Source organism: Procambarus clarkii, chromosome 56 (assembly GCF_040958095.1).
Source record: "Procambarus clarkii isolate CNS0578487 chromosome 56, FALCON_Pclarkii_2.0, whole genome shotgun sequence".
Lineage (NCBI taxonomy): Eukaryota > Metazoa > Arthropoda > Malacostraca > Decapoda > Cambaridae > Procambarus > Procambarus clarkii.
Genome location: NC_091205.1, coordinates 1740499 through 1754000, shown reverse-complemented (window position 1 = coordinate 1754000; position 13502 = coordinate 1740499). Strand labels below are relative to the sequence as shown.

At 49.2% G+C, this 13502-nt stretch overlaps 1 protein-coding gene across 1 annotated transcript; it reads left to right on the top strand.

Moving 5' to 3' along the window:
• The first annotated feature begins 2206 nt into the window (after window positions 1–2206).
• On the top strand, window positions 2207–13164 carry LOC123756274 (uncharacterized). Its single transcript, XM_069305683.1, has 2 exons — window positions 2207–2291; window positions 11567–13164. The coding sequence occupies exons 1-2, from the start codon at window positions 2207–2209 to the stop codon at window positions 13162–13164; spliced, it is 1683 nt and encodes a 560-aa protein (XP_069161784.1).
• The last annotated feature ends 338 nt before the right edge of the window (window positions 13165–13502 follow it).

The following is a 13502-nucleotide window of genomic DNA, read 5'->3' as shown; positions in this document are numbered from 1 at the left end:
TACCCTATTCTATATGAAAGATTACAGTGTAGATCAAAACCTAGTTATAAGTTTATCTAATATTCCCACCTCACAGGATGGTTAGTCATACTTGGAATCAGGAGAGAACAAGAAATATAATGCTGATCTATTATCCCCCACTAGCAAAATCTAGGTACAGCACAAGAATATCTTCCAATACTCTTAAGTGTGTGGAGTAATTACAGAGCTCAAAGTACCTAATACCATTTGGTCTGAAGTCACTGATAACACGACAATCACGGATATAGTGTTGGAGAGTATGTCCTCTCAAGTAGGACTGAAACCAGATATTTTTTTTCACCCAGAGGGTTACAAACCCATGGAATCGCCTACCCGCTGAAGCCGTAAAGGCCAAAATCCAGCTAGAAAATATCATTAGGACAATTGGCGGGACTTAACAAGCCCCCGGCTTATTAGTCCTCGTCGTGGCCACTAGATAGTTAGTGGCCTTTGGGTAAATTTAGGTAAATATATACGTAAATAAATGCCATCGCTTCTCAAATCTTGGGAGCGACAAGGAAAGCTACACACTATCTCTTAGAATTACTTAGGTTAAAAAAAGTAACATATTTGTTTACTACAATGTCGGTGCTCACTGTACATGTTGAAAAATCATAGTTTTACTTCGAAGTATACTAATTTTAAAAGAAAATTCGACGTAAATAAGTAGCAAATGACCACGGATAAGCTCCGATGTGCCAGCGTCGTAATTGGCTACAGTGTAATATGAAAAATGTTACCCACTCTCTGATTAGCTGTGCAGTTTGTGCAATTTTCAAGTGTGCAGGCTGCTGAGACCACAGGAGTGGTCAAGTGTGCAGGCTGCTGAGACCACAGGAGTGGTCAAGTGTGCAGGCTGCTGAGACCACAGGAGTGGTCAAGTGTGCAGGCTGCTGAGACCACAGGAGAAGTCAAGTGTGCAGGCTGCTGAGACCACAGGAGTGGTCAAGTGTGCAGGCTGCTGAGACCACAGGAGTGGTCAAGTGTGCAGGCTGCTGAGACCACAGTAGTGGTCAAGGGTGCAGGCTGCTGAGACCACAGGAGTGGTCAAGTGTGCAGGCTGCTGAGACCACAGGAGTGGTCAAGTGTGCAGGCTGCTGAGACCACAGGAGTGGTCAAGTGTGCAGGTTGCTGAGACCACAGGAGTGGTCAAGTGTGCAGGCTGCTGAGACCACAGCAGTGGTCAAGTGTGCAGGTTGCTGAGACCACAGGAGTGGTCAAGTGTGCAGGCTGCTGAGACCACAGCAGTGGTCAAGTGTGCAGGTTGCTGAGACCACAGGAGTGGTCAAGTGTGCAGGCTGCTGAGACCACAGCAGTGGTCAAGTGTGCAGGTTGCTGAGACCACAGGAGTGGTCAAGTGTGCAGGCTGCTGAGACCACAGGAGTGAACAAGTTTACAAAGTCAGGTGTGTGAATGAGACCAGTCATCACCCCGTGAGGTGGACCATGTGGTGGAGTGTGAGAGAATGTGTGTGGGGTAATCCTAGCAGGCAGTAAGTACGTTTTAGGGAATATTTTAATAGAATATTGTATTTTTGGGTTTACTTCAATATTAAATTATGATTCTAAGTGGATTGCTACTTTCAGGGGGGGAAACAGGAGAAACAGAAAATGGCATAACAGATCAATCAGCTACCTCAAAGAATTTAACCTGCCTGAGCAAGCCCGTGAGCTCATGCCTGTAGAGAGGTTACCTCCCTCGGTGGATGACTCATGCAAGATCATCATCAATGAAATGGCAACGAAAAAGTTCAACATGATAACTCAAGAAATGAGGCACAATTATCTGGAGGAAATCTATAAAGAAGCCGGAAAATAGTTAGATAAAATCTACACTGTTGGGTCATTTAACCCTGTCAATGGTAGGGCTGGTGCAACCTATACTGTAATTAGGAATAATCCCTTACAACACGGAAATGAAGGAAAAGCACGTATTGAGAACTATGCCTCTTCAACAAGAGGCATAGTTCTAACCGCCATTGTGATTGCGTTAAGATTCCTTGAACGAAGCATTAATAGTGCAGTGATCTGCAATGACTCAAAAGCAGCGCTACTAAGCTTTATTAAAAATTGGCCAGAAAATCTTGAGATAGTCGCTGAGATCAAGAGAGCGGTGAGAGTTCGAACCAATCAAGGAAGAATCGTCAAATTTCTCTGGATCCAATCCCTTGTTGGAATCTGTGGAAATGAACGAGCAGATGTGCTGGCTGCTGAAGGCGATGGAGACCATATTGAATACTTCATACCCAACGACTTCTCTACAAATTAAAGGTATTATCAGGCAATATCACCGTGACATGGTTACTGAGGAAAGGAGGATAGAAGGACAAATCAATGAATATCTATACTAGTACACACGGGAGACATCTCCCGTCTCGCAGGGTGCAGTCGCACCTCCACAGATCTCCAGTATCAGCTATTGATACTGGTAATGGCTCAAAAGGGCCACCACTTACGGGCTATTCATGCCCGTGCCACCTTTTGGGTGGTTTAATCTTATCATCATCATCATACTGGTACAATGTGGCTCCAACTGACAATCCCAATCATTATGGATGAAGAGGTGGCGGCCACGGGAGAGAATCAGTAATAGCAAGAATTCGTCTTGGATTCAAATATCCATGGAGATTCGGAAAGGAAACAACAGTTGAGCAGAGGAGTTACGGTGAGAGTGGTGGACACTTTGACCACTACCTGAGAGAATGTGAACACCTGAGAGACATTAGAAATATGTGTAGAATAATAAACCCCCACATCGTTTGAGTTAGGAAAACACTATATGTCAAAAATAGATACTGTTCTTAAAATTCCCCCAATTTGCACCGGCAAGATAACGAATGATTTTAAGGGTTGACGAAAGTTAATCTTTTTGTTTGATAAGTTGTTCACTTGACAGTTAAGCAAGTCCCAGCTGTGTCTGGGTACAAGTGACAGGATGAACAACCCAGTTGGTTTTCTTCCTATTCGGGAGTGTTATACATGCTGCAATGGCGGTATGTCCACTCGCAGCACGAGTGGCGCTGCCCAAAAAACTTGCACCTGGTGATGGTAAAATCCATCACCAACTGGTGGCCCAACCATTCATCACCAGCTGTTGGCCCAACCATCAATCACCAGCTGGTGGGCCAACCATCCATCACCAGCTGTTGGCAAAACCATTCATCACCAGCTGTTGGCCCAACCATCAATCACCAGCTGGTGGGCCAACCATCCATCACCAGCTGTTGGCCCAACCATCCATCACCAGCTGTTGGCCCAACCATCCATCACCAGCTGGTGGCCCAACCATCCATCACCAGCTGGTGGCCCAACCATCAATCACCAGCTGGTGGCCCAACCATCCATCACCAGCTGTTGGCCCAACCATCCATCACCAGCTGGTGGCCCAACCATCCATCACCAGCTGGTGGCCCAACCATCCATCACAAGCTGGGGGACCAACCATCCATCACCAGCTGAAGGCCCAACCATCCATCACCAGCTGCTAGCCCAACCATCCATCATCAGCTGCTGGCCCAACCATCCATCACCAGCTGGTGGGCCAACCACCCATCACCAACTGCTGGCCCAACCATCCATCACCACCTGCTAGCTCAACCATCCATCATCAGCTGCTGGTCCAACCATCCATCACCAGCTGGTGGCCCAACCATCCATCACCAGCTGGAGGCCCAACCATCCATCACCAGCTGGAGGCCCAACCATCCATCACCAGGTCCTAGCCCAACCATCCATCACCAGCTGGAGGCCCAACCATCCATCACCAGCTGGAGGCCCAACCATCCATCACCAGCTGGAGGCCCAACCATCCATCACCAGGTCCTAGCCCAACCATCCATCATCAGCTACCGGCCCAACCATCCATCACCAGCTGGAGGCCCAACCATCCATCACCAGCTGGAGGCCCAACCATCCATCACCAGCTGGAGGCCCAACCATCCATCACCAGGTCCTAGCCCAACCATCCATCATCAGCTACCGGCCCAACCATCCATCACCAGCTGTTGGCCCAACCATCCATCACCAGCTGGTGGACCAACCATTCATCACGTGCTGGCCCAACCATCCATGACAAGCTGGTGGACCAACCATCCATCACCAGCTGGTGGACCAACCATCTATCACCAGTTGGTTTAACAACCATCCATCATCAGCTGCTGGCCGAACAATCCATCAGCAGGTGGTGGCCCACCCATCCACCATCAGCTGCTAGCCCAACCATCCATCACCAGCTGCCGGCCCAACCATCCATCACCAGCTGGTGGACCAACCATCCATCACCAGCTGGTGGTCCAACCATCCATAACCAGCTGGTGGACCAACCATCCATCACCAGTTGGTGGACCAACCATCCATCACCAGCTGGTGGACCAACCATCCATCACCAGTTAGTGGACCAACCATCCATCACCAGTTGGTGGCCCAACCATCCATCACCAGTGTTGTAATCCACAAGTTAGTAGGGATTATTAGCTAGAGGATCATTACTACAACACTTACAACACAACATTTGTGGTTGACAAATGGAATGCACTAGGAAGCAATGTGGTGGAGGCTGACTCCATACACAGTTTCAAGTGTAGATATGATAGGTCCCAATAGGCTCAGGAACATGTACACCTGTTGATTGACGGTTGAGAGGCGGGACCAAAGAGCCAGAGCTCAACCCCCGCAAGCACAACTAGGTGAGTACAACTAGGTGAGTACTTAACGAATGATGATTGGAAGTTCATGTTAAGTAGACAGACTATGGATCACATATCTAAGAAAGGTCAAAGGGATTAAGACCGCAGCTATTAGCCAAACTAATAATTCCTGGAAAGAGGACTCAGGCTTCTAGGAACAAGGTTACCGCTTCTAGGGATAAGGTTAATCGGATTATACCTTCCTTGAGAGGCGGGGTGAAATGGTTGAGGCAGAGCCTGGCTGAAGACAGAAATGACACTAGTCATTAATATATACACAACACATATATATCTAAGGTTCTTCATCCTTAGTAACAAGTTTAATAACAATTTAACATCTTGCCCTGTACTGTTGACATAAGGGCTTACAATGATCACAAAATGTTTCACTGGCCTCCTCCACAATTGGCAGCATCACTTCTCTTGTCTTCGTGTCCCATGGTTGCTAGGTCATAGATCCTCCATGACCCAGACAAAACCCAGGCTGTCCAGCCTGGTGAATGTTGTCAATGCCCCATCGTTGCTCTGAGCTAACATGATCCTGGCCTCCAGAGGCAACGGAGATTCCTACCCCAGGGTCATGCTCCCTAGGGTCTATGCTGCCGTCTCGTCCCAGGGCACCAACCCCAGAACGCTGTAGATACCTCACAGCTCTCTGGTCATCCTTCCTTGCTGTGCTCACCACAGCTGTAGCACATTACTCTAGGTCCATCTGCCCAGAGTGTGTCCACCCGTATTCACACCTTCCCGACCGCTGTACCTGCAAAATATTCCCTCGGAGCCCCCTGGCTCGATTCCATTATTACATGACACCCCCTCGGCTCCTTACTCTCTCCCCGTATATAGCCTGAGCGCAGCTGCAAAGCCATTGCAGCTGGCCCTTATCCCTGCTTTGATGTCAGGGGGCGAATTTCGCCTATAACGTCACGTTGGCTTCACTTCCTCCCCCCTTTTTTTTTCTAGAATTACTGAGTGTAGCCTCATGGCTTCCCTCTACTCTACCTGAAGCTCTGTGACATGATCCCGGGGGACCTTCTCAAGCCTAACACTCAGTAATGGCGCCGATGAGGTAATATACAGTATATACATACACATACATTATCACAATAAATACCTCATTAAAATAATTTCACACTTATGTCACTAAAGCATCATACTGCCACTGGCTCGCCTCTAGCGAGATTCCTGTAACAACTTAATTAATGAGAAATTAGTATATCTACTTGACTCGCCCACTGCAACCACCATCTCCTAGAATTTTGAAATTCTACATTGTAATCTTATCCATAAGACTTACCCACTCCGACTTAATTAATGAAAATTTTAATGAAAATAATGAATTTTTAGTAGTTTTTTATGAGTCTTGCTAGATATATAGACTTGGCTCGTCTACTGCAGCCACCAACTCGTGCAATTATCCACATTTCATCCATAAGACTTACCCACTCCGACACACCATCTCCTCTGGTCATCCCAACCACTGATGACCTCATTATAACGCCACACATCCCCACAACCACTTCCTGCGTCCTAACGCACCGACCTTGCTACGCCAATACTCACCTTACCGACCACTACCTGGCGCCTCTGCGCCACCATATACTCCACAACACCACACTCCATACCAAGCGTCCAAACGCCACCACACTACACCACCCACTGGTGTCCCCAACCCCATCAACACAACACCCGGCGTCCCCAACGCCCATCAACACAACACCCTCCGTCCCCAACGCCCTCAACACAACACACGGCGTCCCCAACGCCCATCAACACAACACACGGCGTCCCCAACGCCATCAACCCTCGGCGTCTCCAATGCCATCACCACCACAGGCATATGCCTTGCGCCAGAGCGCATCAAAACACCACGAGACATCACCACCAATAAGTAACCAAATGCAGCACACACTGTGTCCCTTTTCTCTAGTAATCCATTAATTACCTCACCTACACTCGTCAGGCATAATCACTTGTGTAGTGGCCACCCGCCGCACTCTACCACCTGCGTTAACACACTTCAACGCTAATATCTACAATACACCCAGTGTTACAACAACCAGTAACGTTACACATGCTACACCTTGGCGCTACAATCCCAACAATGTCATGCACTATACTAAATCCATGATATCCACAGTCAAAACATGCACATTTCACTACAGTAATTTCTATGAATTACGCTGGCGTCTAATAAACAACTACACGTGCATTACACTACACACCCCGGCGTACAAATGCCAATACACAACCATGCACTACACTCGGCGTCCAAACGCCAATACACACTGCTTCGCCGCCTCCCGACGCCACACACCCATCACCAACGGGACACGCTCCCCGTGTCCCACGGTAACACTCTCCATAATGCTACCTGCACCCACTAAAAATCTCAATGGACCTCTGCAGGGTACACTAGACGGCGAAACCCAGACGTCAAATTATGAGTCGCTCGCTATGCCTAGGCGTCCATAAGTCACTGCGCCTATTTTCTGTATCTACGTCTGACAACGCCGGAAATCGCTCTAATCTTTACGTAATATTTAATTATCTTTAAAATATTCGATCTACACTTTACATGATATTTAATTAACTTCAAATTACGTAGTTTTCACGCTTGATTTGTCCATAGCAACGGTTTCTCACTGTTTCCACCATACCGACGATATATAACAAGCTCCATGGTGCGGCCCGCTTGGCCCACACTTGGCCTGCATATGGCCCACGCTGGCCCTCATTATAACACCACGTCTCTCAACAGCCAGGCTCTGCCTCAACCATTTCACCCCGCCTCTCAAGGAAGGTATAATCCGATTAACCTTATCCCTAGAAGCGGTAACCTTGTTCCTAGAAGCCTGGAGTCCTCTTTCCAGGAATTATTAGTTTGGCTAATAGCTGCGGTCTTAATCCCTTTGACCTTTCTTAGATATGTGATCCATAGTCTGTCTACTTAACATGTACTTCCAATCATCATTCGTTAAGTGTTGTAGTAATGATCCTCTAGCTAATAATCCCTACTAACTTGTGGATTACAACACCAGCTGGTGGACCAACCATCCATAACCAGCGGGTGGTCCAACCATCCATCACCAGCTGGTCGCTGAACCATCCATCATCAGCTAATGGACCAACCATCCATCACCAGCTGGTGGCCCAACCATCCATCACCAGCTGATGGACCAACCAACCATCACCAGCTGATGGACCAACCATCCATCACCAGATGGTGGACCAACCATCCATCACTAGCTGGTGGCCCAACCATCCATCACCAGCTGGTGGTCCAACCATCCATCACCAGCTGGTGGCCCAACCATCCATCACCAGCTGATGGCCCAACCATCCATCACCAGCTGATGGCCCAACCATCCATCACCAGCTGATGGACCAACCAACCATCACCAGCTGATGGACCAACCATCCATCACCAGTTGGTGGACCAACCATCCATCACCAGCTGCTGGCCCAACCATCCATCACCAGCTGGTGGTCCAACCATCCATCACCAGCTGGTGGACCAACCATCCATCACCAGCTGGTGGTCCAACCATCCATTACCAGTTGGTGGACCAACCATCCATTACCAGCTGATGGACCAACCATCCATCAGCAACTGGTGGCCCAAACATCCATCACCAGTTGATGGCCCAACCATCCATCACCAGCTAGTGGCAGAACCATCCATCACCAGCTGGTGGACCAACCATCCATCACCAGCTGGTGGACCAACCATCCATCAACAGCTGGTGGCCCAACTATCCATCATCAGCTGGTGGCCGAACCATCCATCACCAGCTGGTGGCCCAACCATCCATCACCAGCTGGTAGCAGAACCATCCATCACCAGCTGGTGGCCCAACCATCCATCACCAGCTGGTGGCCCAACCATCCATCACCAGCTGGTTGACCAACCATCCATCACCAGTTGGTGGCCGAACCATCCATCACCAGTTGGTGGACCAACCATCCATCACCAGCTGGTGGCCCAACCATCCATCACCAGCTGCTGGCCCAACCATCCATCACCAGCTGCTGGCCCAACCATCCATCACCAGCTGCTGGACCAACCATCCATCACCAGCTGCTGGACCAACCATCCATCACCAGCTGCTGGCCCAACCATCCATCACCAGCTGCTGGCCCAACCATCCATCACCAGCTGGTGGACCAACCATCCATCACCAGCTGCTGGACCAACCATCCATCACCAGCTGCTGGCCCAACCATCCATCACCAGCTGGTGGACCAACCATCCATCACCAGCTGCTGGCCCAACCATCCATCACCAGCTGCTGGCCCAACCATCCATCACCAGCTGGTGGACCAACCATCCATCACCAGCTGCTGGACCAACCATCCATCACCAGCTGGTGGACCAACCATCCATCACCAGCTGCTGGACCAACCATCCATCACCAGCTGCTGGCCCAACCATCCATCACCAGCTGCTGGACCAACCATCCATCACCAGCTGCTGGACCAACCATCCGTCACCAGCTGCTGGCCCAACCATCCATCACCAGCTGCTGGACCAACCATCCATCACCAGCTGCTGGACCAACCATCCATCACCAGCTGCTGGCCCAACCATCCATCACCAGCTGGTGGTCCAACCATCCATCACCAACATTTACACATGACAAAACTTAATCTTCAGCTCATAATTACCGCCTCATTTAACTTTGGGGCCATGACTTATGGTTCCTGGTTGATCATCCGTCACCACGCCAGTGGCTGAGGGAGGGAGGGAGGGAGGGAGGCAACAAAGGTACACAGGGAGAGGAGTAAGTGATGGAAGGAGAGAGAGGGAAAGGGGGGTGATGGATGCGAGGGAGGAAACATGTGAAATCATTATTAGTCGAATTTTCCCTCTGGTGAACAGGTCAACATTTAAGAATTAGTGAAAGAAAATCAATGTTTCAATTTCAGTCTCTCTCTCTATGTTACAGTCTCTCAATGTTACAGTCTCCCTCTCTATGTTACAGTCTCTCAATGTTACAGTCTCCATCTCTATGTTACAGTCTCCCTCTCTATGTTACAGTCTCCCTCTCTATGTTACAGTCTCCCTCTCTATGTTACAGTCTCCCTCTCTATGTTACAGTCTCCTTCTCTATGTTACAGTCTCGATCTCTATGTTACAGTCTCTCTCTCTATGTTACAGTCTCTCTCTCTATGTTACAGTCTCCCTCTCTATGTTACAGTCTCCCTCTCTATGTTACAGTCTCTCTCTCTATGTTACAGTCTCCTTCTCTATGTTACAGTCTCCCTCTCTGTTACAGTCTCTCTCTCTATGTTACAGTCTCCTTCTCTATGTTACAGTCTCCTTCTCTATGTTACAGTCTCCCTCTCTATGTTACAGTTGTGGGAACAGACCTGTGAGATTTATATTTATTTAATTTATATGAATATATATAGAATTTATATTTACGTTAATTTGTATACTTCGATAGCAATTTGTATGATAATGAGTGGACTGTATTTCTGCAATAATCTCATAATCTCACAAATCGATCCTCTACACATTAGGGGGGTTTATATTAATTTAATTTATATATATGCAGCCAATCAAACTACAGTATTAACTACATACATTGAAAAGGTTCCTTATTTTATAGTACAGCAGGTCTTAGTCCACCAGGTATAACTAGGGTGTAGACACCACATTTTCCCTCTTTGAGGTAGCTTCCATCACCCTGGTAACTGATGCACAAAGCATGCTTCCTCGTCTTGACCTGTCAAAAGGGCGCTAGCTGTAAAGCCAGAATCCTATATATGACAGGTATATCAGAGAAAATACTGTACATGGAACAATGAAGACCTGGCTTAATTACCTTTAGTTTGAGGCTACCACGTGCTCTAACCGGCACACCCTATATAATGACATTAATGGCCACAAATGAAAGATACATGGGTTTCGGAAGAACACTTAACTTGATTTGTTGACAGCGTGTTGATAATGGTACACCTTTGGTTTCCATAACACTACGTCCAAGTAAAATTAACAGGAGCCGAATTTGCTCCCGTGAGCCTCTCTGGTCTAAGTATAAACAATGGCTAACACTCCATACTACTGACGCTACTGGCCGACATTGTCCAGATATGATAGGAGCCGAATTTGCTCCACGCGTCTCGGAGGTGACACAACAATGGCCGCCCCTCCTTCCTCACTCTGACGCCTGGCTTACATTGTCCAGATGACAGAAAGTGATAGAAGGGTCACATTTACTCTACTTTAATATTGATAATTAAGTTAATTTATATGAGATGTTTTTTATGATGGTAAAGTCCAAAGACTAATGTATTTAAGAATAATTCCCACCAGAATAGGTGGAGAATTTATAATAGTATGTGGTGATGATATCCCGTTTTCTATAGACGGTAATTCCACTACAAGTTACGTTTTCTATGGGTTAACTTGTTTATACAACACAGCTCTTATCTGTCTGTATGATTATTAAATGGTGTCGGATTTTCCGACAACAGTATCCCTCTCTATGAAAAGTCTCCTTCTCTCTTAACACAACTCCGTGGTGTAGTGGTAAGACACTCGTCTGGCGTTCCGCGAGCGCTATGTCATGGGTTCGTATCCTGGCCGGGGAGGATTTACTGGGCACAATTCCTTAACTGTAGCCTCTGTTTAACGCAACAGTAAAATGTGTACTTGATGAAAAAACGATTCTTCGCGGCAGGGGATCGTATTCCAGGGACCATAGGATTAAGGACTTGCCCGAAACGCTACGCGTACTAGTGGCTGTACAAGAATGTAACAACTCTTGTATATATCTCAAAAAAAAAAAAAAAAACTGTGTGACTTTTTTTTAATTGTGTAAATATTGTCTCGAATTGTAAATGCTCCTGAAGACCTGTACCATTACAGCCGTTCATTAATAACTTCGACCAGAACAGTGGACACCGTTACCAGCAGCTGCCTTCCCAGTGGGCACCGTTACCAGCAGCTGCCTTCCCAGTGGACACCGTTACCAGCAGCTGCCTTCCCAGTGGGACACCGTTACCAGCAGCTGCCTTCCCAGTGGGCACCGTTACCAGTAGCTGCCTTCCCAGAGGGCACCGTTACCAGCAGCTGCCTTCCCAGAGGGCACCGTTACCAGCAGCTGCCTTACCAGTGGGCACCGTTACCAGCAGCTGCCTTCCCAGTGGACACCGTTACCAGCAGCTGCCTTCCCAGTGGGCACCATTACCAGCAGCTGCCTTACCAGTGGGCACCGTTACCAGCAGCTGCCTTCCCAGTGGACACTTACCAGCAGCTGCCTTACCAGTGGGCACCGTTACCAGCAGCTGCCTTACCAGTGGACACCGTTACCAGCAGCTGCCTTACCAGTGGACACCGTTACCAGCAGCTGCCTTACCAGTGGGCACCGTTACCAGCAGCTGCCTTACCAGTGGGCACCGTTACCAGCAGCTGCCTTACCAGTGGGCACCGTTACCAGCAGCTGCCTTACCAGTGGACACCGTTACCAGCAGCTGCCTTACCAGTGGGCACCGTTACCAGCAGCTGCCTTACAAGTGGGCACCGTTACCAGCAGCTGCCTTCCCAGTGGACACCGTTACCAGCAGCTGCCTTCCCAGTGGGCACCGTTACCAGTAGCTGCCTTCCCAGAGGGCACCGTTACCAGCAGCTGCCTTCCCAGAGGGCACCGTTACCAGCAGCTGCCTTACCAGTGGGCACCTTTACCAGCAGCTGCCTTCCCAGTGGACACCGTTACCAGCAGTTGCCTTCCCAGTGGGCACCGTTACCAGCAGCTGCCTTACCAGTGGGCACCGTTACCAGCAGCTGCCTTCCCAGTGGACACTTACCAGCAGCTGCCTTACCAGTGAGCACCGTTACCAGCAGCTGCCTTACCAGTGGACACCGTTACCAGCAGCTGCCTTACCAGTGGGCACCGTTACCAGCAGCTGCCTTACCAGTGGGCACCGTTACCAGCAGCTGCCTTACCAGTGGACACCGTTACCAGCAGCTGCCTTCCCAGTGGGCACCGTTACCAGCAGCTGCCTTCCCAGTGGGCACCGTTACCAGCAGCTGCCTTACCAGTGGGCACCGTTACCAGCAGCTGCCTTACCAGTGGGCACCGTTACCAGCAGCTGCCTTACCAGTGGGCACCGTTACCAGCAGCTGCCTTACCAGTGGGCACCGTTACCAGCAGCTGCCTTACCAGTGGACACCGTTACCAGCAGCTGCCTTACCAGTGGGCACCGTTACCAGCAGCTGCCTTACCAGTGGGCACCGTTACCAGCAGCTGCCTTCCCAGTGGGCACTTACCAGCAGCAGCCTTACCAGTGGGCACCGTTACCAGCAGCTGCCTTCCCAGTGGGCACCGTTACCAGCAGCTGCCTTCCCAGTGGACACTTACCAGCAGCTGCCTTACCAGTGGGCACCGTTACCAGCAGCTGCCTTCCCAGTGGGCACCGTTACCAGCAGCTGCCTTCCAAGTGTGTTGTAATTCCCAAGAACGAGTTGTTTACATTCTTCAGGCTTCACATTAGTGATCTTCAGGTGACTACTGTGTCACAGTTGTGATCTTCAGGTGGCTACTGTGTCACAGTGGTTATCTTCAGGTGGCTACTGTGTACCAGTGGTGATCTTCAGGTGGCTACCGTGTCACAGTGGAGACATTCAGGTGGCTACTGTGTCACAGTGGTGATCTTCACATGGCTACTGTGTCACAGTGGTGATCTTCAGGTGGCTACTGTGTCACAGTGGTGATCTTCAGGTGGCTACTGTGTCACAGTGGTGATCTTCAGGTGGCTACTGTGTCACAGTGGTGATCTTCAGGTGGCT